Raw genomic sequence first — 27,540 nt, forward strand, 5'->3', positions numbered from 1 at the left:
CCCTGCTCCGGGTTCCCCTGGCCTCTCGGAGCTGCGCCCAGGACTCCCGCCTAGCAGACCTCTGCCGCTGCGGCGGCTCCACCCTCAGGGGGGCTGGGCCAGAGAGAGATCTCCAGAGCTCAGTGGCCTCATCTGTAAAATGGAACAACAGCAACTGCTTCGTGGGAGTTTAGGATGAACAGGTGCTTTCAAAACTGCACCAGGGTTTGCTATTCTTAGTACTGGGGCCGGGGCTCACGCCCAAGGCCAATCGGGATTTCAGTGCGGGTCGGGGATGGGTCTAGGGCTCTAGGCGTTTCAAGGGCAGCTCCCAAGGCTTTCTCCAGGGCCAGTGGCTTTTCAGGAGTGTGTTCTCGGGCCCACAGCTGCTAACGCAACCTTGTGCCTCTCCTCCCCAGCTCACCGTCTACCTGGGGAAGCGGGACTTTGTGGACCACGTCGACCTCGTGGACCCTGTGGGTGAGTCCCTGGAGGCCAGGGAGGAAGGCAGTGGGGGAAGTGGGGCTGGCCAGGCCCCTTCCAGAGAAGTGTGTGTTCACGCAGCCGAATAGCAGCCCTCAGACCTCTGGTGCCAAGAATGGGGCGTGAGAAGCTTCCTGCATCCGTCGGAAAACACTTGCTGAGCAGCTGCTTTCCCCTTAGCTGAGGGCCGTGTGGGAAGGACTGAGGTGAGAAGCAGGAAGGCATCCGGATGATAAGGCAGGATGAGGATGAGGAGGACAGCAGCCTCCCCGTTCTGTAAGGCTTCTGCCAAGCACCACGGTAGCTCCTGCTCTTATCCCTGCTTTACAGACAAGGGGACAAGGCCCAGAGAGGTTAAGCGACTTGCTCCAGGTCACAGAGCTTGTAGGTCAAGGACCCTGGGCTCAAACCCCACAGACTGGCTCTATGGAACCTTTGCTCTGCTGCCTCCTGGTGGCGAAGGCTGGGAGACGGAGGGAAAACCGTGGGGCTTCTGAAACGGAGCCGGTTCTCACCGACACACTCGCAGGTCCTCCCAGAGCCTGAGACGCCTTCCGAAGTCTCATTCTAGTTCAGGGTTTCTCAGCCTCTGCACTCGTGGCATTTTAGGTTGGATGATACTCGGTTGCCGAGGCTGCCCGATGCATGGTGGGACATTTAGCAGTATCCCTGGCCTCTCCCCATTAGACCCCAGGAGTACCCCGGCCCAGGATGACAGAACGTGTTTTTAGATATTGCTAAGTGTCCCCTGGGAAGGCACAGTGACCCCCTGGTTAGGACTCTAAGAGCCAGAGCGTTTACCTCGTTGCCTTCCCATAACTGTTGGCGGGAGGGAGGCCCCAACTTACTCCTATTGTCCATATGGGGACAGTGAGGCCCAGAGAGGCTAAATGATATTTTTGAAGAAAAACATGAACAAACGAAAGTGAGGCAGGTGGCGGTGACAGGTTGGAAGGATGGGCACTGGAAAATGCATGAGACCAAGTCCAGGTGAAGAAACGGGGATGTGTTGTTTGGGGGAAATTCGGAGGCTGAGGCCTCTGTCTTCACATCCCTGGAGGCTGTCCTGGGCCAGGAGGGCCGGAGCGAGCTGCCTGTGGTGACGGAGCCCAGATGGGAGCTCTCTGAGGGGAAGACCCTGTGACGTGGGGACAGGAGACCTGGGGCCCCTGGGTCGGAAGGGGTGTGAGCAGAGCCTCAAGGCTGCAGGGAGGCCAGCTCCGGTCCAGGTCCCCCCACTTCCTGCCCAAGGCAGGATGCCCCCGCTCTTCTTCCCCACCCTGTCTGGGGACACTGTTTATGTCCTGCGAAGCTCAGTGTCCCCCTGCCATTTGCATCTCCTTCCTGAACTGGTCCCTTGGAGGCCGGGGGCAAGCACCCCAGTGTTCACCTGTGTCCTGCTTCAAGGCGCAGCTTCCAACCCAGTGGCCGATTAGGGAGGGCAGCAGAGGTGGCACAGAGCCTGGGGGAGGGGCGGCAGCAGGAGGGACCAGCTGCGCAGCACGCCGGGCACCCCGAGAGCCGTGTAGCAAGTGTTCGCGAGGGCACCGGCTTCATGCAGGCCCTGTGCTGGGCCCTGGGGTCCCAGAGAACTGCCTGGCAGTGCCCCTTGGCCATCTCTTGCTGACCCTTACTTGCCCTTTAAGACCTGGTTACAGCTTTTGTCCCCAGAGAGCCTTCCCTGATGCCTGGCTGGAAGGAGTGCCCTCACTGGGATGCCCTCTGCACTGATGGGCCACTGAGGCCCTGGTGCCAGGGCACCTAGGAACGCCCTCAGTAGAAGGAGGGAAGGTGCAGGGCAGGCTCTGGGAAGGGGCGGGCACTTCCGGGCCAGCTGTCCCTTGGACCTGCCCAGCATTGGGATAGGCCCTCTGGACACTCACTTCCAGATGTGGGCACTCACTCTCAGAGGCCCTGAGAGGCCACTGTCGGGGCAGCGGGAGGTGTGGGCAGAACGAGACTTTTGCTTGTTCAATGCCTATAGCTGGGTCGAGTTTGGCCAGAGGTGACTCGGGGATGTGAGGCAAGGGGGTGGCCCTGAACCAGTGTCCTGGCCTCCAGGGGATTCAGGACAGAGACGATGTCCTTTGTGTCTGGCTGGGCTCTACACTCGCAAGGCCAGGCCTTGGGACATTCTCCGCGGTGTCACCCATGCCAGGCCCCGGTCAGTGCTCTCTGCGTATTAACTCATCAGGTCCTACGGGAGCCCTAGGGGGCAGGTGCAACAGGACCACAAACCTGGTCTGCAAATCCCAGACCCAAGAAGCTCCGAAAGCCTAACATTGTTCATAAGTTTGATGCAGGATTCGTTTCATGGCAAAGCCTGACCGGAACGAATAGGAGGCCATTTTTGCCTCATTTGGCTGCTCAGTGAGACTATTCACGCTTCCCAGCCGAGGTAGCCATGGGTTTGATCATGGGGCTGCCCAGAGCCTGCGGAGGGAGGGATTCAGAATACGGGGACGATGTACCCACGGCCTTCCTGCAACCCACAACTTCTAAATCCCCAATGACACCCAGGAACAGGGGCTCCGGACCAGGTGGTTATTACAGCAGATGAAGAAACAGAGGGGCTGACTGGCAGAGCCCCCACCGGGGTCTGGAGCGCCAGCCTGGGCGGGAGGCGGGCAGGGCGGTGCCATCCCTCGGCGCTGGCGGCCCTTTCTCTCATGCTGCTTTTGGACAGAGTGATGCTTGGGTCTGGGTCTGGGTCTGGGTCTGGGTTTGGGTTTGGCTTGGTGTTGGGGGCTTAGGAGTTGGAGAGGTCATATTGGGAGGGTCTGCTCAACTCGCTGTCCTTCCTGCAGATGGTGTGGTCCTGGTGGATCCCGAGTACCTCAAGGAGCGGAGAGGTGAGGGCCCCCCCACCCCAGCCTGTCCAGTGGCCTCCTCTCCCCCAGCCCCGCAGCCTCCAGTCAGGGCCTCCCTGACTCCCAGGCGGGACAGCAGCCAATGATACTGCCTCTCCCCGCCCATCCCCCCCCCCCCCCGTCCTTCCCTCAACTGCCCTGCCCCATGCCCACGTGGGAGAACCACTTCAATGCCCTGAGCACTTGCACATCAATACCCCACGAGGAACTTGGGAACAGGGCAGCAGTTAGAGTCATTTTACAGGAGAGCAAGCTGATTGCTAGGGAGGTGAAGGGGTGTCAAGGTGAGCAGGAAGATAGGAGGCGGAGGTTAGGCTGGGAGACCCCATGCCTTCTGGGTACCACCCCCGACTTGTTTTCCCTCCTCTGCCCTCCCCACCTGTGCCCATCGCACGCCCTGGGCTGGTGTCGGGTGGGGGTGGAGGACAGAACCGATCCAGCCGTCGGCCCCCACCTCCTCCAGGTGCCCCATTTCCAGGCCCCCAATGCCCCTGTCCCCAGGGCAGTGCGGCCCTCCCCACGGGAACTTGAGGACAGACCTGTGGCCTTCAGTTGTCTCGGTCTCAGAGCGACAGCTGCTGCCGTGGGGCCTGTTTGCTGCCCTCCCGGCCGCCTCCTCAGTGCCCCCTGCTCCCACAGTCTACGTGACCCTGACCTGCGCCTTCCGCTATGGCCGGGAGGACCTGGATGTCCTGGGCCTGACCTTTCGCAAGGACCTGTTTGTGGCCAACGTGCAGTCCTTCCCGCCGGCCCCCGAGGACGAGAAGCCCCTGACCCGGCTGCAGGAGCGCCTCATCAAGAAGCTGGGCGAGCACGCCTACCCGTTCACCTTCGAGGTCAGGGACTGCCAGCCCCTGGGGCCCGTTCAGAAGCACCACCTATAGGGAGCCCTCTGGGCGGTGCCCGGGGGCAGCTGGGGCAGCAGCTCCACGTCAGTAGTTTCCCAGTGTAGGTTGGGACCCGGTGCACTGTGACGTCTCTTCTCTGCCGGGAGTCACCCCTACCTCCGAGCCACTCCCCAGACACCCCCACCCTCCACCCCCGAGTCTCGCATCCCATCACTGATGCTGACCGACTCTTCTGCTTCCTGCTTTCACCTTTAAGGACTCCGGCCCCAGATCCTTAACTTAACCTTATCCTTAAAGGCCCTTTTGCCACGTAAGGTACCAAAGGCACAGGTTTGGGGGATTGGGATGTAGGCATTTTCGGGGCCATTATTCTGCCCACCACAGCGACATCATGGAAAAGAGTCTTTTTCTGCAGTTTTGTGAAGACCGGGCTAGGCTGAACCCTTTAGAACAAACCAAACACTGAAGTCCTTGGCTTTGCTGGAGGGGCCTTTGGCCCCCTTGGGGTGTGGCTTGGGGAGGCGGAGGTCTGATGGGGGAGACGCGGTCTGTCCCCTGGAGCCCCTGGTCTGATGGAAGAGACATGCCTGTCCGTAGGGGCCCCTGGTCTGATGCATGTGGGTGGGGTGGGGCACCTGGGGAGGGAAGTGGGGACTGTGACAGGAGGCTCATTCTGTCTGTCCTCTTAACAGATCCCTCCGAACCTCCCATGCTCGGTGACGTTGCAGCCGGGGCCTGAAGACACAGGGAAGGTGGGCCACCCTTGAGGGAGCATCTCCCTGAGAGGGAAGTGACACCAGAAGTGTCCCAGGCCCCAGATCTCTGAGCCTGTTTCCTCATCTGCAAAAGGAAGATAACAGGATGTGCCTCTCGTGTGGTTGGGAGGGTGGAGTGAGACGCGGAAGCACGGCACCCAGTGCCCAGCCTGCAGCCAGGAGGTGCTCCCACACCGGGCAGCTGGGGCGCCTATTGTATGTTTGGGCAGCTGCCCTGGTGAGGATGGCCACCCAGGCGAGGCAGGAGTCTGCAGAACAGAGCCCAGTGAGGGCGCTTGGGGATGCCCTGACTGGGGGAGCTGGGGAGCAGCTCCGTGAGAAGGTCAGATGGCAGCCACAGAAGGAGGCAGCACAGCCCTGGGGCTGAGCACAGGGCTCTCGAGTCAGACCAAGGGGCTGTGGGGCTGTGGGAGCTTGGGCTTCCGTCCCAGCATCCTCCTTTGTAAAACGAGAGGGTGGCTGGCCATGCTCTTGGGACCCCGCACGCTCCAAGGCCCTGTGGTCAGTGACCCCTTCCCCACAGGCCTGTGGTGTGGACTATGAAGTCAAAGCCTTCTGTGCAGAGAACCTGGAGGAAAAGATCCACAAGCGGTGAGCAGGGCCCAGCTCCCGGTGCGGGTGTGGGCTGCCCGCCGGCAGAGCGAGGGAGGCCGGCTGGGGAGTCAGAAGAGATAAGTCACAATACCTGGAAGTGTTGGGAGGGGCCACACATTCCAGCTTTGGGAGCTCCCAGAAGGGCACTCTGGAAGGCCGGCAGGTCATGGAGGGCTTCCTGGAGGAGGTGGCTCCATTGCCCTGGCTCAGGCCTTGGCATTTTTTCTTTACTCCATTGTACCTGCTTCCTCCATCTCCCTGCCTCTAGTCTCACACCCTCCAGATTTTACTTATTTATTATTTTTACTTTGTTTTGGAAAACCCCTGACATCCAGACTGTTTTAAATAGTGAGCTTAGTTATTCCCAGGCCATCCTAGGCCCCATTCCCAATTCTCCTCCTGGGAGGCCACCAGCAGCAGGTGGTGGTGGTGGTGGTGGGTGTCCATGGAGGAGTCTAAGCAAGGGAGGGAAGTGGAGAAAGTGTATGCACCCAGGGGAAAAGGCAGGGGAGGGCAGCTCATGTCTCAGAGAGGGGACGTATTCTCCTGGAGAGGCACAACCTGGGCAGACAGAGAGCCCAGGCTGGCAGCCCGGAACAGCGGGCCCTGACTTGCGGGGTGGGCTTGCTCAGCCCCAACTCAGATGCACCCTGCCTGGGACATTTCCTACAGGAGGCGGGCTGACGGCACTGCAACCTCTCAGGGAGTGGGCTGAGTGCGCCACCTGGTGGCTATAGGTGTATTGCAGGCACCTCCTGCCTGGGCAGCTTGTGTGTGTGCCTTGCGGGGAGAAAGGGGAAACTTCTTCCTTGCTTTTCTGTCCCCAGAGAAAAGGAGGGGGGTTGTGGATTTTGGGGTGGAGCCTGATCAGAGCAAGAAAGAGGAGCAGCATTGAGAGCCACCGCCCTCACCTCACCATCAATGGGGCATGTTAAGTCCTGGCCAGAGTGACTACTGATAATGATATGGCAGCTATCATTTGTGGAAGATTTATTACGAGCTGGACAGTATTCACAGTGATGGGCATGCACGAACTAATTCAAGCCTCATGGCTACCCTAAGAGGCTGGTGCTGCTACTGCTACTGTTTTACAGATGAGGAACTGAGACACAGAGGTTAGTTTACTAAGGTCATAGCTAGCAAGGGGAGAGCGAGGACTTTAACGCTGGCTGTCTGGCTCCAGGGAATGGAGGTGGCTTATCTGAGAAATGGGGAGGCCAGCATAGCTAACATGTCATGGAGACTGCCTCACCGAGCCCTGTCCTCCCTGTCCTTGTTCCACCCTGAGCCCCAGTCACCTTCATCGAGGCCCACCGTGTCTCTGGGCCTCCTCTCCCTCACTGAGTCTTTATCCTCTTCCCTGGCCTGCACCCCTGACTGAGCCCATGCCCTGCCACTGACCCCGCCTCCTATTCAAGGCCCCGTTTCTTCACAGGGTCCATGTTCCCGGCATATTTTTATTTAATAGATAGTTAGCAGGCATTTGTTAGATGGCAGACACTGTCGCCGGTGCTGAGAATACAGCAGTGAGCGATTTAGACAAACATTTCTGTCTTTAAGGAGCTTACAGTATCAGATGACATAGGGATGCAGGAGGTGCTACCAAGACACAGACCCACATGACGTGCTGCCGTGGGGTGGTTCGGCTCCGATGTTGTGGGAGTTCAGACCACGAGAAAAATCCAAGTGGGTAGATCCAGGAAGGCTTCCTGGAAGAGGAGGCATTTAGCTGGGCCTTGAAGAAGAAAGCAAACGAGGGCAGAAGTAGTGGAAAGAGGGTATTATAGGTGGGGCCCCGGTGCAAGTGAAGCTTCAGAGAAAGGACTAGATAGAGCATCCAGGATGACAGTGAGGAGGTGGGGGTGGCTGGGACAGATGGAGGAGGGCCAGGTGGTGACAAGGCTCCCATGCCAATCTCTGCAGTTTGGACTGGAGTCTAAGGCCGTGGGGAGCGATGGCAGTCTCTTGGCAGGAGAAGGGTGTGAAGATGGCAAGGAAAGGGGCTGGAGGCAGGGGACTCCGGTCATCGTTCGCTCTGCCGTCTCCACTAGGAATTCTGTGCGCCTGGTTATCAGGAAGGTTCAGTATGCCCCGGAGAGGCCTGGCCCCCAGCCCACAGCCGAGACCACCAGGCAGTTCCTCATGTCGGACAAGCCCCTGCATCTAGAGGCCTCTCTGGATAAGGAGGTAGGCGGCTCAGACTTGGGGGTGGGAGGCAGGGAGGGAAGAGAGCTGCTCGACCACTGCCGGGGTCCAACCCCAGCAGGTCCAGGGGTTCCCAAAGGTGTAGACGGAGTCGGCGAAAAGGAAGGACACGGAGACAGTGTTCAGTTGATCAGCAGCCTAGCCAGGATCTCCAGCCAGGTTATGTGTCCATGTTCTCTTGCTAGGTTCTCCAGGTTCTCCAGCCAGGTTCTGTAGCCATGTTCCCTCGCTAGCTTCTCCAGCCAGGTTCTGTCCAGGTTCTCCAGCCAGGTTCAGTCACCAGGTTCTAGTCAGGTTCTCTTGCCAATTTCTGTAGTCAGGTTCAGTCCAGGATCTTTTGCCATGTTCTCTCGCTAGGTTCTGTCTCTAGGTTCTGAGGCCAGTTTCTGTCCAGGATCTTTTGCCATGTTCTCTCCAGTGAAGTTCTTCTATCTCTAGAGAACGTTCTGTGTAGGTTCTGTGCCTAGGTTCTGTCTCCTAAGTTCTGTGTGTAGGTTCTGTCTTCTAAGTTCTGTCTTCTTACATCTGTATTTATACCAGTTGATTCCAATCCTATCAATCTCTATTCCAAAGGTTAGGGCATTTCTTATCTCCATTCCAGGGAGTAAAGATTATGTAGCTTAAGCATGATTGTTCGTAGTTAAAGTGATTAATTACCCGCCTGGCACTTAGTTAAGAGGTTTTATTCCCTCCCTAACTTCAGGGGAAAATCCCTACCTGGGGAAACAACCTTTCTCAGAGACCTTGGTTAAAACACATAGTGCCAAGAAGGTGAGCAAACATATTAAGAACAGTATGCCATATATGCCAGGTCCCTTGAAACAGCAAGGATGGACCGGCTCCCGGCAGACCACTTGGAGCCTCAGATCCCAGCTCTTTCATGGCCGCAGGACTCCTCTGTAGGAGCTTCTACCCCCAACTCCAGGAGCACAGGGCCCAGGGGGCCTGAGATTTCCGTTGGGGGTTTGGGGAAACCTCTTGGGACCTAAGGGGTGGCAGAGAGGGCATGAGCCTGAAGGGTGTGATTGACTTCAGGAATCAGGGTACCTCCCAAAGAGTCCTGGGTCCTGGTCATCTCCCCACACCCCCATCCACCCTTGAGCTGTGAGCATCCCTCCTCCTGTCTGAGAACAGCTGAAGGCAAGTTTCTGGGGCAAGATTCAAGTTGAGGTCCTTCCCTAAGGATTCAGAGCTGGTTTCTCGGGGCTCCCAACCCTTCCCCACCTCATTCCTGCTTCTTAGACGCTCCTCTGTCTAAAATTCCAGGCAACCAGAGCTGGCAGGGACTTGGTACGCCATCACCTAGTCCAGCTCCCCCATTGTCCAGAGGGGTAAGCGGAGGCTTATGCCGCCGGTCCAACTCCACCGCTCTCATTCTGATTGTCGTTATTGTTTCTGGAGCGAAGCCAGGATTGGAGCCCAGGAATATCACCTTCCAACTTAATTGTCTTTCAAGGTCCCACAAAGGAACGGAAATCTACCATGCCTGGTGGCTTAGCATCAGTAGGAAGTGGCTGATGAACTAGGGCCAGTGTCAGAGAGGCCAAGGTCTGGGGAGCCCCAGGAGATGTGTGAGACCTCTTCTGTGCCCCCCCCACACCCCGAGCTTTGGTGTCCTCCCATCCAACCCGTCTCCCTTCTTATGCCTCCCAGATCTATTACCATGGAGAACCCATCAGCGTCAATGTCCATGTCACCAACAACACCAACAAGACCGTGAAGAAGATCAAGATCTCAGGTACCCCAGGCAGAGGGCCAGGCCGGGGGGCGGGCAAGGGGGACTCCTTCCAAGGATAGGGGTAACACCTGGCTGCAGGGGAGCCCAGGGCTGCTCTCAGCCAAAGGGTAAGGCTTCTGAGGCTGCTGGTTGGCCAGGGAATGAGTTTACTGTTTCAGCCGCCTCCTCTCAGGTTCCCTGGGTCCGGGGCAAAGCTGTCCTCGAGGGGAATGGAAGGGAATGGGTGTGTTTGGGCTGCCCTTTGGGTGGGGGAGGGGGACGGTCTCCTTTGGAAGCCCCCAGTGGGCTCTGGCCATTGCCCGGGGCTGAACATCCCCAACTCAGGGGCGCCTAGGATGCCTGGGAGCTGCACCCCTGACTTACACCACCTCGTTTCCCTCTCCCTCCCCAGTGCGCCAGTATGCAGACATCTGCCTTTTCAACACAGCCCAGTACAAGTGCCCGGTGGCCATGGAGGAGGCCGAGTGAGTGAGCAGAAGGCCAGGCTTGGACAATGGGATTGGGTGGGGATTGGGTGGGGAAGAGAAACCCTGGGTCCACTTACAGGTCCAGAGGCCTCTGGCAGAGGGTGGGGCCTCAGACTTCCTCGCCACTCCTGGTAGATGAGCCTGAACGGCTTCTAAAAAACATTCACTCGATTTAGCTGCAAGAAAATGCATGCTACAGTCAAGGAGAAGACCCCCTAGAACTAGAATGACAGCCAGCTGGTGTGGATCAGTGGTTGAGCATCGACCTATGAACCAGGAAATCACGGTTTGATTCCTGGTCAGGGCACATGGCTGGGTTGTGGGCTCGGTCCCCAGTGGGGGCGTGCAGGAGGCAGCCAATCAATGATTTTCTCTCATCATTGATGTTTCTATCTCTCTTTCCCTTTCCCTTCCTCTCTGAAGTCAATAAAAAATAAATTAAAAAAAACTAGAATAACAAAGCAAGAGCTAATAAATGTAAGGGAACTGCGGTCATAATTATATTGTAACTGAAACACATATTGAAGGGAGATACTTGTTCTGAGTTTCCTGACAGCCAAAGCAAAGAGGTTAAGGCACTTGGTACACAGTTTTTCTAGTCTGTAAAGGAATAATCCAGCTCATTGGGTAAAAGGTGGGAGGGTAGAGAGCAATTATTTTTTTAAAAATCTAGGTTTGAGGAGAGCTATTATGCTTGAGCATGGAGCTTTGTTCCAAGCTTGTTAGCAGCTAAGGAAAGAAGAAAGATCTAAAGTGGAACATTCTTTTCTCACCTGAAGGAAGTAGATGCCCCTATTAGAAGACACACTGTTTTTTTCTCCTGACCCTGCATGTAGATTTTTGAGTAGTTGCATTTCGTTTAATTTTTCCTGTGTGTGTGTGTTTATTTACATGTAATCGCAGTCAGTATGTTTGCAACTACCAAGACATTTTAAAAACGTTACTCTGTGGTCTCGGAGACGTCCTGGCTGGGCTGGGGTTGGCTCTGGGGGACATTTCTACACCTGCCCTCCTCCTTCCCAGTGACACAGTGGCACCCAGCTCAACCTTCTGCAAGGTCTACACGCTCACCCCCTTCCTGGCCAACAATCGGGAGAAGAGGGGCCTCGCCCTGGACGGGAAGCTCAAGCACGAAGACACGAACCTGGCCTCCAGCACCCTGTGAGGACCCATCTCCCTAGCTCCAGGCTCTGAAATGCCCCCCCTTCCCCCTCCCCAGCCCAGGGGGCCCACACCCGCCTTGGCCCCACCCATGCCAGCACCAGGCCTGGGTTAACCTCTTCCCAAGCGTGGTCCAGGGACCATCCTCGGGAGCTTAAGCTGCCCCTCTGCTCCCCCCCTGTCCAGGAGTGACCCAGAGAGCAGGATGGGCCCCAGACCAAGGCCCCTGAGTGCTGCACTCTTGCCTGGGGGAGAGCGTCCTGGGGAGGCTCCTGCAAAGGGCCGCAAACCCTAGCCTAGTGCCTTCAGTCTATGGGGTTTGTCCCTGAGGCTGCAAGGGGGGGAGTAGCGCTCCCAGCAAGAGAGGACGAGGGGTTGGGAAGGCTGGAGGGCTGAGGGCAGGTGTGGGGGTGCTCCTCAAAGGCAGGGATTCCAGGGCCCTGCGGTCATTCCCTTCCAAGCTCCCACACCCCCAGGCAGAGCTCGCCTTTCTCACACTTTGCTCCACTTGCTCCTGGCGGCTGAGTGGCCCAGAAGAGAGACAGGTGGCTTCTCCCCGCCACCCCCCACCCCGGCCCTGTCTTGCCCGCCCAGTGACGCCCGTGAACCGGCTTCCCTGTGTTGCCTTGCAGGTTGAGGGAAGGAGCCAACAGAGAGATCCTGGGCATCATTGTTTCCTACAAAGTGAAAGTGAAGCTGGTGGTGTCCCGGGGCGGGTGAGTGCTCCTTCCCGCCAGGACCCCTGGTGCAGAGGGGCGTGCCCCTGACCCCCTGCAGCTGCTGCCCATCCTGCCTGTTTGCTGGACTTTGTAGCTGCATCCCCTGTGAGGGCGAACCACGCTCTGGGGCTTCCTGCTCCCTCTCTTCTTCCTCCCTGCTCCCCTTCTCTCTCTCCTGCCCCCTGACTCTCTCTCTCTCTTTTTTTTTAAATAGCTCAACTTCTGATTTTATTTAGCATTTCTTATTTTTAAATTTTTTTTATTGTTTAAGTTATTACATGTGTCCTTATCCCCACGTTACCCCCTACCCCCCCCCCACTCATGCCCTCACACCCCAGTTGTCTGTGTCCACCCCTGACTCTTGCTTCAGAGGCCTTCAGCCCCTTCCTTACCACTCCCATCTATCCCTCCTTCTCCTCCCCCCTCCTGTCTTATCCCCCCCCCCCAACCCCATGCTCATGGGCAGGGGGAGGCTTCCCAGAGTCTATGCTGTGGGTATCCAGGGGGTTCTATGCCTCTCATCCTACCTGAGGGCACAGCACCCACCCCCACTCATGCCCATGCTGATCTGCTGGGGAAATGGCTAAAGGAGCCGAGACTCCCACAGCTGGATTGGGGTGTTCTGACGTCCCATTTTACAGATGGAGAAACGGAAGCCCAAACAGTTCCCCAAACATGGCCTGCCGTCTCCCCGCCTAAGCTCTGGTCATGGGGGTGGAAGGGGTGGGGTCATGGCCGTGGGCCAGAGTACTCCCCGCCCTGGAGCCCGGTCTGGGGCAGGGGGTGCTCAGAAGGAACTACCTCCCCCCACATGTTGGACCTGCGTGTGGTTATAAACCTAGGTTTCGGATTTGGATTTAGAGAGCTGCCACAGGGATATTTTTCTAATTCACGCATTTCTACAAAAAGGATGGAAAGCGAATACCATTAGATGTCCGACCCCTTGATTATGAGAATAATGCCTCATGCAGGTGGCAGCGTGTAACACTGACAGCAAATTACAGACCCTCTCAGAATCGCAAACCCAGGTCCCGCGTCCTGTGACTCTCGCAGGACCCGGGCTGCCTCGAGCTGCTTCCTGGAGAAATCCTGGGTGAACCCCAAATGCTTCCTTCACTGGAGAAGCCTCCCAGGAGAGGCAACTCTGTGGTTAATTTTCATGTCTCCGCTGCAGACAGGGATCCTGGGGCTCAGCGCGGCCTTGTAGGGGGTGTGGCTGAGCCTGACCGCATCTCAGCCCCCGGGGAAGGGCGAGTGCCGTCCGTCCGTGTGTCCCCGAAAGAGCAGCCACAGCCACGCAGGGGTGGGTGGGAGTGTGTCCCAGGGTCTTCGCTACGGACGGGCAGCAGAGGTGGTGAATGAACATGCTTTCTGTTTTCTTCCTCTGAACTCTCTCCTGACCACTCCTCCCGCCTCCTCTGACCCACCCAGCCTGTTGGGAGACCTTGCGTCCAGGTAAAGCCCCTCCCTTGGACCTGACTCACCCACCTTTCAGAGCGGCAGGGCACGCGGTCGGCAGGAATCTTCCAGCCGCCGGGCCCAGGCCTGCCTTGGGACTGGAGCCCTCTCCCGGGAGTCCAGGGGGTGCGGTCCTTCCTTTGAAAACCCCACGCTGCCCTTGCATTACGCCCAAGTGACCAGGACCTTTGCAGACTGGCAAGGCCGGCTTTACCGATGGAGGGAGTAGCCCCCAATTAATCTGAATGATAGGGTGCCGTGAGGAGACGCCAGCGTCATGGCTTTCAAACCCCTGCACTCAGGAGAAAGAGCTGCTGGCCGAGTGTGGCTAAGGAGAGGCCCCGTGGAGATCTGCTTCTGTGGACAAGACTCCCTGGTCACCAGCTGGGTCCACTAACCTTCCAGCTACGCACACGCCCCAGACGCAGTGGTTTTGCCTCCTTCTGCCACAAGATGGCAGTATTACTCGCCCCAAGAAATCAGTCCATTTTTTGCAGAAGTGAAGTTCAATTCAGTTCAGTTCCATTCAATGCATTTCAGGCAAGATTTCCGAACCCAGCCTTGTGCCCCGCCTCGTGCTGGGTGCTGAGGTTCCAGAGAGGGGTCATCACACCCCCTGCCCTCGATCACTCAGGGTCAGGTGGGAGGTTAAGGTCCGGAATCTTCATCTGTGTTCTGTACGGCTTTAGTGAAGGCTGCCGACGCGGTCTTCCACCAGCTTCCATTCCGAGATCTCCTAAGTGCACCTGGAAAAGCAATCTCCTTTGGAAGGAGAGAGAGAGAGAGAGAGAGAGAGAGAGAGAGAGAGAGAGAGAGAAAGCCAATTTATTTATTTATTTAAAAAATATTTTATTGATTTCAGAGAGGAGAGGGAGAGGGAGAAAGAGATAGAAACATCAATGATGAGAGAGAATCATTGATTGGCTGCCTCCTGCACGCCCCACACTGGGGATTGAACCTGCAGCCCGGGCATGTGCCCTGACTGGGAATCAACCGTGGCCTTCCAGTTCATAGGTTGACGTTCAGCCACTGAGCCATGCCGGCCGGGCATGAGAGCCGCATTGTGTCAACGGCCTTATGAAACCTCCATGTTCTTACTGAGGGGAAGCCATGATTTGGACAGGCGCACACTTCACTGTGTCACCGAGCCTTTTACCTGCACCGTCCCCTGGGAGTTCTAGAGGTTCTGGAACGTAGGTGTTGCTGTCCCATTTTCCAGATGAGCTCAGTGAGACTTAAAGGTGTGAAGTGCTGCCAACTGAGTGGGGGGGCTGGCGGAACAGACCTTTCTGGCCATCTGTCCCCTCTGTCTCCCTGTCCCTTCTCCCTCCGAGCAGGGCCCTGGGCAGCAAGGTCAGTGAGATGAGATGTGCCTGGCAGCACTCACAGTTGGCAGGGCCTCCTAGGTGACCCCCCCCCCCCTCAAGCTGAGAGGAGGATCCTCAGGGGGTGAGGGCCACCTGAGCACTTTTAGCGGAGCCTCCTGGAGATGTTGAGAGGTGGGACGGAGTGAGGGTCAGGGGAGTTCCAACCAGGAAGTTGGGAAGGGCGGGGTCAAGATGGCTGTGATGACTTGAGGTTGGCAGGACCCCTTGCCACCTCTGGAACCACCAGTGACCAAGATGCACACACTGTCCTCAGCCATCCTCTTCCCACCCCCGTGTCTCCGCCCAGCTAGTGGGCATCCAGGGACACTTCTCAGGGAAGGGGAGGTTTCCATTCCCTTTGGAGCCAGGAGAAGAGGCCTCCCAGTTCAACTTCCAGAGAGACTGAGGCTCAGAGAACCAGGGTATGAGGCCAGATTTCCTACCTCTCAGCCCAGAGCTACCTCTTCTGGCCATAAAACCCTCCCCCCCGTCCTCAAACTGACAGGGCGTTGAGTCTCACAACCAAAGACTGGGATTGAGGCTCACCGGGTCTAAATCTCTGTTTCAGTGACGTGTCCGTGGAACTGCCCTTCACCCTAATGCACCCCAAGCCCAAAGAGGAGCCCCCACATCGGGAAGGTGAGCAGGATCTGTGGGTCACCGGGGTGGGGGTTCCCAGATAGCCGACCCCTTTCTCCATCAGCTGCCATGTTTCCCCATCACCCCACTTCCCTCTGGGTCAGCCTTTAGCCCAGGGTCACCCCTCTTCCCCAGCTCCCCAGGATCTTTTGTGAGGCCCGCACTCCTATTTACATTTAACTCCCCAGGAGACAGAGAGGTCTGGCTCTGCTCTCTATGGGCAGGGGGTGGGGGGCGGGGGCGGAGAGGGGGTAGGCTGGGAGTAGAGGGAGCCCACTGGCCATGCTTGGAACCCTCATCTTGCATCCAGATGTAGGAGAAAGGGCTCCATGGGTAAGGCGGCCCCTGGACACCATTCCCATAATTTTTCCAAGAGATTCCAGATTGGTCCTACTTCATGAAGACTATTTCAGCCAAAAGAGACATTACCTAGTCCCAGTATGTACCACGAAGAAAGAAGAATGTTCCCACAATGAGACCATGCAATGCTGTTGATGATAAAAACACCCCAAATTCAGAGATGTGGAAATGTGAGGAAAACGGTTGTTTTAGAGTAGGCGAAAGTGACGCCTGGAGGAAATGAACCTCCGTCACATTGGAAATAAGCCCGCAGGAGCAGGGTCCGGAGGCTTTTCCTTCTCCTGGGGCTGCAGGGGGCCTCTGGGACCCACCCTGAGCCTCTAATCTGCCTCTAGGAAGTTTTGGCGTATTTCTGAGACCAGGGACCAGCCTTCCTTCCCCGATCCCTTCTTCCATTATCCTCCTCATCTTAGCTTGGTTGTTCTGGGGCGGGGACCTGTGCCCCCATACCCACTCACAGTAACCCATGGGTGCCTGCCCATCCTGTGTTTAGTTCCAGAGAACGAGGCGCCAGTAGATACCAACCTCATAGAACTTGACACAAAGTAAGCCAAACCTTGCCTGCAGATGCCTGGGGAGCAGGAGGTTGGGTGGTGGGTGGGGCAACAGGGTCATTTGCATCTATGCTAATTAACCCCTGAGGAGCAGCTGGGCTAACCCCGTCTGCTGAGAGCCACCTCTGCTGCCTCTTGAGCAAGCCGCTTGCCTGCATGTGACTTGAAGGACCCTCCATGCCTGTTCCTCTTCCTCCTGCCTCCGTGGGGTTTGTCTTCTTCCCTCATCCTTTGCATGTCCGTCCGTCTGCCCACAGCACCTGCTTGGCTCACACAGGGCTGGTTCGTGGCCCTGGGCTGAGGCTCTCATGTCCCACCCACGTGCCACCGGTGACATCAGGCTATGAGGTGGGGGAGGGTCTTACTGCTTCCGACTCCTGGGGCCTGATGTGGATTTCCCTGCGGCCAAAGGCCACCGGCTCCCTGGACAGTTGCCAGAGGGGGAGGACCTGGGCCAGCATCAGGAACCACCTCCAGGGCAAACCAGCTCTCTCGTTCCAGCTCCAAATCTGCTCTTCCCCTTGTCTCCCAGGAGATATTTGGGATGTGGGATTTCAAGTCACCCCAGGAGAACACCCCACACTGCTGGCTGGATTCTGGGGGACAGAGGACTCGGGCGGGCCTAAGTGGACATGTGTCATAGTAGAAGGGAACTCATTGTTGGAAGCAGTGCTTAGTCCTGAAACCCACTCGGGCACCCCCTTTCTCCACCCACCCTTCCTCTGCCCCCCTGTTTAGATTTTCTACCCCCCAAACCCCTCCTCTCCGAGACCCCTCAGCGTAGAATGTGAGCGGGCACTTTCCTGGAGAAAGGGCCTTCGCGGTTTTCTCTCCCAGTAAGTCAAGCCGCTCCTTCCTGTGCAGAAACCGAAAGGCTTCCTGAGGGAATTCTTTGGGGGCGGGTTCCTTGGGCCTGTTCTTGGGGAACCCAGAGTGTGCTGCGGACCTGCTGGTGGCCTGGCCTCACAGTGGGAATGAGTGCTTCCTCTGGTCCCAGCCCAGCTACACCCGCCCCCAGCGCCTCAAGAACACGACGCTTTTCAGCCCGTAGGCATGAAAGGCAAATGTACGCCTTCCGCTGGCGTTTCCACAACTGGCTGGAGGCCAGGGGTGACCAGGTGTGTCAGCCTGGCAGGCCGTTCTGTCCGCGGTCAGCCCGCCGGCTCAGTGTCTTAAGTCCCATTGGCGTGCTGGCCCTCTGACCCCTCTGAGGACGCCTACGCTCGCTGCCCTGCAAACACCTCCCCGTTTTCCTTGTCTTTCCCACCAGCGACGACGACATTGTGTTTGAGGACTTTGCCCGGCAGAGACTGAAAGGCATGAAGGACGACAAGGAGGAGGAGGAGGAGGGTACTGGCTCTCCACAGCTCAACGACAGATAGACCGGGCTGGCCCCCGCCGGGCAGCCCCCGTCCGCCCTCCTGCCCTAGGCTGCTTCCTTGTCGTCTTCCTGTTCTGGTGCCCCCTCCCCTTTGTTCTTCCAGTTTCTACTAGGGGCCCAGTGGTCTTCCAGGTTGTGGTGGTGAACCTCTGGCCTCAGGATGGGCCCCGCATCACCACGCCAACAGGGCCGCGTGCACCACCATAACCCTGTCACCGCAGTCACCTCTCCATCCTCTCCCTGCTGACCCCCAGAAAGGCCACCATGGCTCTGGCCTTGGAATTTCACTTGGGATGGGGAGCAGGGGGGACGATAGGACACAGGACTTGGAAGGGTGGGGTTGAGGGGTCCAGATGTGTGAGGGAATGCCCACAGTCCCAGGTGGTTAACACAGTCTGGCAGCTAAAAGATGCCCATGGTGAGGGCCGGGAGGACAGACTGTGGATAGATGCTCAATGCCTTTTTGCAGTCCTGACCCACTAAACACCTCCCCCCTCCTACCCGTCCCTCTGTGTCTGACAGTGACCTTAGTGTAGACCCCAGGAGTGGACAAGAGCAACTGGACCGACTTTCTTACCAGCAGTTAGCTAGTCTAAGGCCAGCTGTAGTCTATTTCAGTATTGTCAGGATATAACCTCCTAGCTACCCTGTATCTTACGTGTGTGTCCTACCTAGAAATATGCACATAGAGAGAGAAAAGGAGGGGTCTTCAGAAAGCACCCCTGCCCCTGCTCCAGGCAGAGTGAGCCGAAGCTACAGAGATTTCCTGAAGGGTGGCTCTGAGAGATGGGTGCAGGGGCGGAAAGGGGTGAATCTGTCCTGTTTCCTTTCTTTGTGGACCTGTGACTGGCGATGCCTTGGGAAGCAAGCCTAGCAGTCTAAAGGGGTCTGGGGACACCGGTGTCCTCCTGCCTCCACCTTGCAGTTCTCCAGGGCTGGGCTGGGCTGGGCCTGTAGAGCTGGGAGGCAGCACCTGTGGCCACCATATCCACAGGCAAAAGGGGTCCTTCCCCAGAAGGGGGCAGGGTCCATCGGGGTGCCCTCACCTAAAAGGGAGGGGCTGCTGCATAGCAAGGAACCTTGTGTTTCTGTGGGGAGTTGATGATCCCTCCCCCCTGGCCGCCCTCCCCCCCAGTGTCATGGGGACCCAGTACCCATTGGCTGGTGTGATGGAGACCTGGGGTGTTTCCAGAGCAACAGGACAGGCAAATAATGAGGTAGAATGTGTTCAAAGGTCTCTGTTGTCTGGCCTTTGCTGCTCACTTACTGTGTGACCTTGGGCAAGTGTCTTTCCCTTTCTGGACCTCAGTTCTTCACCTGGAAAACCATGGGGTTTGACCCATGATCACAAAGGGTCCTCCCAACTCTGGCCTCCTAAGAATTTGTGAACGTTGCAGTTTCTGGTTCAGTGGGTGGAGCCAGAGCCCCTGACCCTGTTCTGGCTGCCTCCTCAGGGGACTCATTAGACCCCCGAGGTGGCAGGACCTTGGAGAGCTCCCACTTCCCCACCCGGGGCCTGGGCAGGGCCCTTCCTGGGCCTCTGGAGGGTTGCCTGATGTCAAGGTGTGGCCAGAGCTAGCATGAGCTGCTCCGTCCTGCGGCCCAATTATTACAAAAGGACAGAGCTTGGATTTGCTGAGCCTCGGCGGGTGGGGGGAGGAGAGCTTGTGATAGGACTTCCAGTAACTCATAGCCCCTGTGAATGCCGATACCTGAGGTTTACCTTAAACCCAAGCAAGTATATTGATTTATGGAGCAAGATGCTCTCTCCTCAATTCCTGCTTCCTTCTGTTTCTATCCCATACTTGTCTGGAAGGAGACAGCAACATTTTATGATATAAGTTGAATCTCAATCCTTTTCCATCCAGTGCCCCCTGGGGTGGACTGGGCAACCATTTACCATGATGAGATTACCCCGTTCCCATGCTTGGCACTGTACTAGCCCTTCACTTCTGAATCTCATGAAGATTCAACCCTAGGGACCCCTCCCCAGGTGAGGATCAAGTCAGCTCAGGGCAGTCACACCCTCTGGCCAGACCCTGGGTCCTCGCTGCAGGGGCCGTAGGCATCGAGCCCCTAGCAGAGCTTGCCGGGCTGTGTGCACCTCCCCGGGCAGCTGTAGCGCTGGTGAAATGCTGGCACAACACACCACAAGCCTATGGTCTCCAGCGTCTTCCTCTGGAATCTTTGGAGCTGGCATAAGACCCTTTAGGACAGCGGTTCTCAACCTGTGGGTCGCGACCCCTTTGGGTGTCGAACGACCCTTTCACAGGGGTCGCCTAAGACCATCGGAAAACACATATATAATTACGTATTGTTTTTGTGATTAATCACTATGCTTTAATTATGTTCAGTTTGTAACAATGAAAGTGGGGGTCACCACAACATGAGGAACTGTATTAAAGGGTCGCGTCATTAGGAAGGTTGAGAACCACTGCTTTAGGATTTGGGATAATCACTCCCGACACACCTTCCCCTCCATCTCTAACCTGTGCGCACAAAAGACTTGCCACTGGTTTCTTGAGCTTCTACCCCAACATCTCACTCGCCCTTTTGTGTTTACCCCAGTGTTTCCCTGAAATTTCTGCAGCTGCAGGAAGCATCAAAGCCCCACCTAGCTTTTCACTCTTTGGGTGCAGGACTGCAGAAGGGCAGTGGTCAAGTTCATTGGAATTTGTCTTAACCATCCTTGGCTGATAACTTCATTGCTCTGTGCCGAGCACTGGAGATCCTGTCCTCAGGGAGCTCATGGTCAGGGGAAAGTCATGGGGGAGGAACGGGGCCGTTGTATTCAGAGCTCCATGGCTGCTGCTAGTCCATTTAGTGCCTTGATGTGAATTAGACATGGTGCCCCTTCCAGGGGGCCTCAGCCCAGGTGAGAATGTACAGTTTTGTGACTGGTGCACAGGCTGGAGTTTAGCCCTACTTGCCCCTGGGCTGGTGCCCACCTGCATAGTCATATGCTGCAGCTCAGGGGACTCTCAGACCAGTGTTTCCCCTGGCCTCGTCCTGAGAGAAGGGCCCACGTCATCTCTCCACGCTTCTGGTCAGCTCCACTCCCCCTGCAGCCCAAACATGACTGAGTCCCCTGCAGGCCCCTCTCCATCTGAGTCATGAAACGGGGGGTTGGGGAGCCCCACTGGGCCCAGGCACCAGCCCACAGTGTCCGTTCTTTCTGTGCACACATTTGGGGCCTGTGCTGACCAGGGAGTGCCACACGGGGACTTCCCAGTAGGCCATGCGGGTGGCATTTAGGTGGCAGTCTAGGCCAGAAGGAAGACCATGGCTCTGAGTGAAAATCCCCAGGCAGAGGGCCCGCTGGACTCAGCATTCCCGCTGTGAGAAGAGTCAGTCCCAGGGAAACTAAGGACTGAGTTATTTGGTGAGACTCACAGGCCTCCTCAGCCTCAGAGCCCAGACAGGCGAGAGCGGGCTCACTTGGGGTATTGCTTCAGCTGGGCGGTCGCTGACAAGCTGGTTCCCACAGGGCGCAGTGGAAAGCACGCCGGCCTGCCAGTCTGCAGTGCCTCTCAGCTCCGACCGTCATCAGCCGGCTGTGTAGCCTTGAGCAAGTCACTCAACCTCTTGGGGCTCAGTTTCCCTAACTATACCATGGGACAGCAGCGCCTTCCCACTGGACTCAAGGAACTGTGAGGTCCAGATGGGTGGGAGTCAGTAGAGATGAAAGCCAACCCTATGCCAGGTACATTGCAAATGGATGCACCGATCGTGTCCCTGCCACCGCAGGGGCGTGGCCCCAGGTCACACAGGAAGTGGGCTGTGGGGTGGGCCTTCCTCCCACTGGTCATCTCTTGCCCCCTTCTCACTGAGGCAGATGTCAACCAGAATGAGGTGTAGCCAGATCGGCTTTGGGACCCAGCTGAGGGGGAAACCGAGGCACTAGTCAGGAATTCCATGCCCACATGGTCTCAGCAGCAGGACAGAGAGACAAGACATGGATATTGTCAGTGACTGGTACTGGGGCACTGTTGCCCTTCCCAGGCTTGGTGTCACCCACCTCTTCCATCTCTCAGACCCCACAGAGGCCAGGAAGCCTTGGCTCTGGCCCCAGGTGATGAGAACCCCCAGCCCCAGGCCCAAACCAGTGCTCCATCGAAGAACCCAGGAGGGAGGCGGAATGGAAATTGCCTGCCCTTTCCCTCAAAGTACAAGGTCCCCTCCAGGGTCAAACAGGACGGCCAGTGCTTCTTGATGATGCTCGGGAGGTATTTGGGCTCAGGGAATACCCAGGCCTCAGGCACTGAGAGCTGCCCCCAGCTGACCTGCCCCAGTGGTTCCAGCAGAAGCCGGCTCTCTCCTGCCAGTGACTGGTGACTAGACATCCTCTCCCTATCCCGGAACAAGGCATTAGGCCCCAATCTTGAACTCTTATAGGGTCTCATGGACATAGGCTTCTACCTGTTCTGATGTTTTTCTTTTTAAAGTCAACAAGGACCAAAACAGACTCCCTCCACCCTCGTGCATAAGCCTACTTTGGGCCTGCAACTCAGCCCAGGCAGTCCCATCACCCTGTCCTCCCTCCAGGACTGAAATGGCCTACCTGTGGGGGCAGGATTTTCACCTTGGATATTCCGCTGCAGGGTCACTGCCCAGTGGCTTCAAAGAGAGGTCTCTTGAAGGGGGAGCATCCTCCCCCCATCACTCTCTCCCAACTCTTCACCCTGAAAGGGAAGTCAAAGCACAGGTCCCCAGGACCCATGATCCGTAGACATGCTGACACAGGGGTTTTCAAACCAGGTGCGGTGGAACCCCTGGTGTTCCACAGAGATTTGCCAGGGGCTGCTAAAGTGGGAAGGGAGGGTGGAGGCGTAGGATAGGTCTCCAGCCCTCCGCCATTCCCACTTCCACCAGAACAACTCTGCTTTTTATCTGACTTGCCTATGGAGGTTTCACCTTCAAATTTTCTTTTGAAGAAAAAAATTCTTCAAACCACCATTCTGAGGTTTGATCTTCGACCAGCAAGCACGGGTTCTATTCTTGCTTTTCATGTTGGAATGGCTCTAGCATCCCAATACAGATTTGTATTGGAACTTGGGTCACACACCCAGGCCCAAGCATTTGCCTATTCTCAATCACACACACACACACACACACACACACACACACACACACTTGATGATTTTGTAGCCCCCCTCCCTGTGGCTGGGGCTTAGGTTTCATTTGGGCCGAGCCTGGAGCTCCGTGAGGGTGGGTCCTGACCCTGACATTGGCCCCTGCAACATGGGGGACTGCGGAGCAAGGAAACAGGCCCAGCTCTCACCCCAGTATGATACCCAGCTCTCCTGGCCCAGGCACATGGGATGACAGAAGGGACAGGGTGATGGCAGAAGAAACTACAGTCAGGTTCCTCTTTACATACAGCCAGAGAGATGGAAGTCCAGGTTTCCTAAAATAAATGCTGAGGCAGGACTTGATAGCAAAATCTCTCCTGTGAGAGCAGCATCTTTCCAGAGACTTTTTAGGCAGCAAGTCACCCTTGAGCAATTCTAATAGGATCCCACACCCACATCTGTGAGCAATCAGGTGTGTGGGCCACAGGAGGGTGCCGGAAGGGAGGCTGGTCCCCTACCTGCAGTCTCCCAAGTCCTCTCCCTGCCAGCCTGTCCTGTTACCCAGGCCCCTCATCAGGGCTGAGGGTGGGCCCTTTGGTGAGACCTAGACCAGCCCCTGGCACAGAATCCTGTCCCCCCTGCCCAGGGCATTCTAGGTGAAAGGGTGAGGCTTAGGGCACTGCCGGCCATGCGGTCCTCCACGTTCAGTTGCGTGTGCTCTTGGAACCCGACTTCAGATTCTCTTTGTGTAACGCGGGGCTGGTGCCAGGCTCCGCCCACCTCATGGAATTACAGAAAGACTCATAGGAGGTATGGGAGGCGGGGTCACATGAGAGTGGGAGCCTCACGAACTCGGGGTGCAATCGCGGTTTGTGCTGCAGATCAGCAGAGCCCTCAGGGGAACGAGTGCAGGATGCAGGGTCTCACTGGAATATCTGCTCAGTGTTAAGGGCCAGCCACAGACCCGGGACGGGGAGCTGGGGGGAGGGGGTCTTCCTACGTTCCTACTGAATGGGAGCCAGTGCTCAGCCTGATACAGCGACTGCGTGGGTCCTGGGTGCAGGGAGTGACAGGTGACTGGGACAGGTCCCCAGGTGTGTAGCCCTTTTGTGAATGATTCTTTTGTGACACCCTCATTCCTGGGCCACCTGCCAGGTTTATTTGTTGTACCTGTGGCATTCCTTATGATGTCAGATAAGTTATTAAAGTTCATTCAACTCTATCAGGACAATGAACAAAAGAACCGTAAATAGACCATTAAAGATCTTTTGTGACAGGTGCTGGCTGTGCTTTTATTTCTGTCTCCTACGCCCCCGGCAGGACAGAGACCAGCAAACGCTGGCCTGGTGCCCTGAGCTGGTGGAAAAGGCCTGTGGCTGGGCCAGGTGTCTTCTTCCCCTGGCTGTGGTCCCAACTCCAACCTGGTTCTGGCACCCCCTTCTGGAGGCAGCCAGGAAGTTTTCTCCCTCCCCCTCTCCCCCCTCCCCCCCCTCCCCCGCCATTTGCCAAAACTCTGACCCCTCTCAGACACCACTGGGTCCCCTAACCCCTGGTTTGCTCCTGGGGTGAAGCCATCCCATCCTCTTTTGGGCACCACCGACCACTTCAGCTGGGGTCTTGCTCAGTCCCAGCCTTGACTCTTGTTCAGTTCCCATCTCCTGCTCTTCGGGGTCTTCATGAAGTCCCTTCAGTTTCCCACAACTTACCCTGTGGGCCTGTTCCAGAAGGACCCCTGGGAGGAGTGGGGACACAGGTGTGAAAGATTCTAAACGATCATCTACTGTATTAACACGAGAGGAAGATGCTGATGAATATGAGACAACTTTCTTGGAAAATGGATTATATATGAAAAACGAAATCTTACATTCCTGTAAGATAATGTGCAACTTAGATCAAGGCCTTGCCCTCCGGGCTGGCCAGAAGGTACAGAGCAGAAGGAGGTCCGGGGATTAGATTGGAGCCCAAATAGGCAAATCACCAGCTCTTTCTTACCCTTCTCATCCAGAAAACGGAAATAATCCCATCGGTCTGGGTATCACAAGATAGAAGGAGGCCCTCACATGTAACCAGGACTCTAAATGTGGGAGAAGTATTTATGTCCTCTCAGCTCTGAGCTTTCCTCCTGCTGTCACTCTCTCCTTGATGCTTTGGGACTTCATTTGTCTAGCTTTTTAAGACTCTAGCAAATCAAAATAAACTGGGTAGGAGTTTCAAATTCTGGGCAAGCCAGAGTAAGTCCACTATAGCTTATCTCTCCTAGTGATTACATAAAACTCTGGACAAAAAATATAAAACAACTACCTACTGACTGAAAATGAAACAAAAGCAGGAAGATGGTGTTGAGGAGTCAAAATGTGGAGAAGTAATTTGTGTGGGGTAAATTTCCCTTTCTTTTCTCTTGTGGATTTGTGCTGAAATTAGAACCACCACCAACAGAAGATGAGATAGACTTAGGATCTGAGCCTAAATTAGTTTATTGCCTCTATAAACAACAACAAAATCAACATTCTATAAAGGATTAGAATAGGACTGAGTCTACACAATGTCTAGGATACAATCTAACATTATTCAACATACAAAGAACCAGAAAAATATGACCACTTCTCAAGGGGAAATAAAATCAACATATGCCAACTCTAAGATGACTTAGATGCTGGAATTATTAGAAAAGTTTTTGAAGTAGCTATTATAACCAATTGATGTGTCTCTCTCACATCGATGTTTCTCTCTGTTTCTACCCCTCCCTTCCATTCTCTCTAAGTATCAATGGAAAAAATATCCTCGGGTGAGGATTAACAACAACAAAAATGTTTTCTGACAATAACAGAATTAAGTGAACTAGAAACAAATAACAGAAAAGACCTGGAAAAGTCACATATACTGGGAAATTAAGTAACACATTTTTAAATGGGTCAGAGAGAAAATAAGAAAAATTAGAAAGTATTGTGAATTAAGTGAAAATAAAAACACAAATAACTAAATTTATGGGATACAGTTAAATTATTTCAATAGATGCAGAAATGGCATATGACAAAATTTAATATCTATTCATTTTAAAAATTCCAAATTTTCTTAATCTGATAACAGGCGTCTACAAAACACCCACAGCTAACACCATACTTAATGGGGAAAGACCAAATGCTTCTCCTCCAAGGCTAGGATGATTGTTCTCAGCACTCATTTTAACATCCTCCTGATGGGCCTAGCCAGTGCAAAGAGGCAAGGAAAAGATATAAAAGGTCTACGGATTATAAAGGAAGAAATAAAGTGATCTCTATTCACAGACAATGCGACTATTTATATATATAAAAAAGAGCTACTAGAACTAATAAGTGAGTTTATATAGGTTGCAGGATACATGATCAATATACAAAAATAATTATACTTTTGTAAGGTAACATCAAACAACTGGAAATTGAAATTAAAAAGATAATGCCAATAAAAAGATAATAGCATCAAAATAGAAATATTTAGGTATAAATATAAAAAATATGGTCATAACCTCTGTGCACATCTCTAAAGTACAAGATGTTGAGAAAAGAAATCAGAGATGACCTAAGCAAATTGAGACATGTACTATGTTCATGGATTGGAAGATTGAATATTGTTAACATACCAATTCTCTCCAAACTGACTATGAATTCAATGCAATCCAAATCAAGATCTCTACGGGATTTATTTATTTTTTTTGTAGATATAGACATGCTGACTCTAAAATTTACATGAAAAGCTAAAGAAACTAGACTAGCCAAGCAATTTTATAAAATTGATTTCAGAGAGGAAGGGAGAGGGAGAAAGAGAAACATCAATGATGAGAGAGAATCATTGATCGGCTGCCTCCTGCATACCCCACACTGGGGATCGAGCCCACAACCCAGGCAGGTGCCCTTGACCAGAATCGAACCCCGAACCCTTTAGTTTGCAGGCCGATGCTCTATCCACTGAGCCAAACTAGCTAGGGCCAAGCAATTTTTAAAAGGAAGAACAAAGTTTGGATTCTTCACTACTTGGTCTCAAGATTTACTATGACGCTACAGTAATCAATAAAGTATAGTAGTCATGAAAGAATAGACACATACATTGATGAAACTAAATCCAAAGTCCAGAAATAGACCTACACATACACTGTCAATTGATTTTCCAAAAAGGTACAAAGGCAGTTCAATTGTTGTCTTTTCAATACATTGTGCTTGGTGAGGAAGAACCGGAATGCTCGTGGTGGTGATGCAAAATGGTAAGACACTTTCTTAAAAATTTATTTTTCAATTACAGATGACATATAATATTAGTTTCAGGTATACAACATAATGATTCGACATTTATATACCTTATTAAGCGATAAATCTAGCACCCATCTGGCATCATACGTAGTCCTCACAATATTATTGAGTATATTCTCTGTGCTGTGTGGTACAGACACTTTGGAAAATAGTTCGGCAGTTTCTTATAAATTTGTACTGTAGACTTGTACACCCAAGCCAATATAAGTTTATTAACCAATATTACTCCAATAAATTCAACAAAAAATTAAAAGAAAACATACTATAAGACTTAGTAGTTCCACCCCCACAATAAATGAAAAGTTACATTCCTACGAAAGCCAATACAGCCCTGGCAGGTGCGGCTCAGTTGGTTGGAGTGTCTGTACACCAAAAGGATGATGCTCTAACCAGCTAAGCCACCCGGCCAGGGTGGTACAGTCCATATCTTGATTATCCACATCAGCTGTAAGCCAAAAAGAGTGGAGTTTGCTCTATGCAAATATGTGTCTCAATAAAAAAAAAAGGCAAAGGGGAGGGGGCAAAAAAGAAACTAAACAATGTATAGCTCCCAAACTGCGAACAGTATTGACTGGGCATGTACCATTTG

The 27,540-nt window shown here is 54.6% G+C and overlaps 1 protein-coding gene across 7 annotated transcripts in view; it reads left to right on the forward strand.

The window, feature by feature from the left end:
- Window positions 1-23,951, forward strand: part of ARRB1 (arrestin beta 1) — a 72,193-nt gene extending 48,242 nt beyond the window's left edge. For 2 of the 7 annotated variants that reach the window (XM_036324958.1, XM_036324954.1), the window contains exons 3-16: window positions 399-459; window positions 3,270-3,314; window positions 3,885-4,168; window positions 4,873-4,932; window positions 5,480-5,547; window positions 7,602-7,737; window positions 9,409-9,493; window positions 9,885-9,957; window positions 10,984-11,121; window positions 11,754-11,837; window positions 13,272-13,295; window positions 15,234-15,304; window positions 16,158-16,209; window positions 17,489-23,951. In XM_036324958.1, coding sequence (XP_036180851.1) covers window positions 399-459; window positions 3,270-3,314; window positions 3,885-4,168; window positions 4,873-4,932; window positions 5,480-5,547; window positions 7,602-7,737; window positions 9,409-9,493; window positions 9,885-9,957; window positions 10,984-11,121; window positions 11,754-11,837; window positions 13,272-13,295; window positions 15,234-15,304; window positions 16,158-16,209; window positions 17,489-17,600 — 1,293 coding nt within the window. In that variant the 3' untranslated portion in view covers window positions 17,601-23,951. The remainder of the gene's footprint in view (window positions 1-398; window positions 460-3,269; window positions 3,315-3,884; window positions 4,169-4,872; window positions 4,933-5,479; window positions 5,548-7,601; window positions 7,738-9,408; window positions 9,494-9,884; window positions 9,958-10,983; window positions 11,122-11,753; window positions 11,838-13,271; window positions 13,296-15,233; window positions 15,305-16,157; window positions 16,210-17,488) is intronic. The other 5 variants (XM_036324957.1, XM_036324955.1, XM_036324956.1 and 2 more) reach the window with 5 other exon arrangements.
- The last annotated feature ends 3,589 nt before the right edge of the window (window positions 23,952-27,540 follow it).

The sequence above is a fragment of the Myotis myotis genome, unplaced genomic scaffold, assembly GCF_014108235.1.
Source record: "Myotis myotis isolate mMyoMyo1 unplaced genomic scaffold, mMyoMyo1.p scaffold_m19_p_10, whole genome shotgun sequence".
In the NCBI taxonomy this organism is placed as follows: domain Eukaryota; kingdom Metazoa; phylum Chordata; class Mammalia; order Chiroptera; family Vespertilionidae; genus Myotis; species Myotis myotis.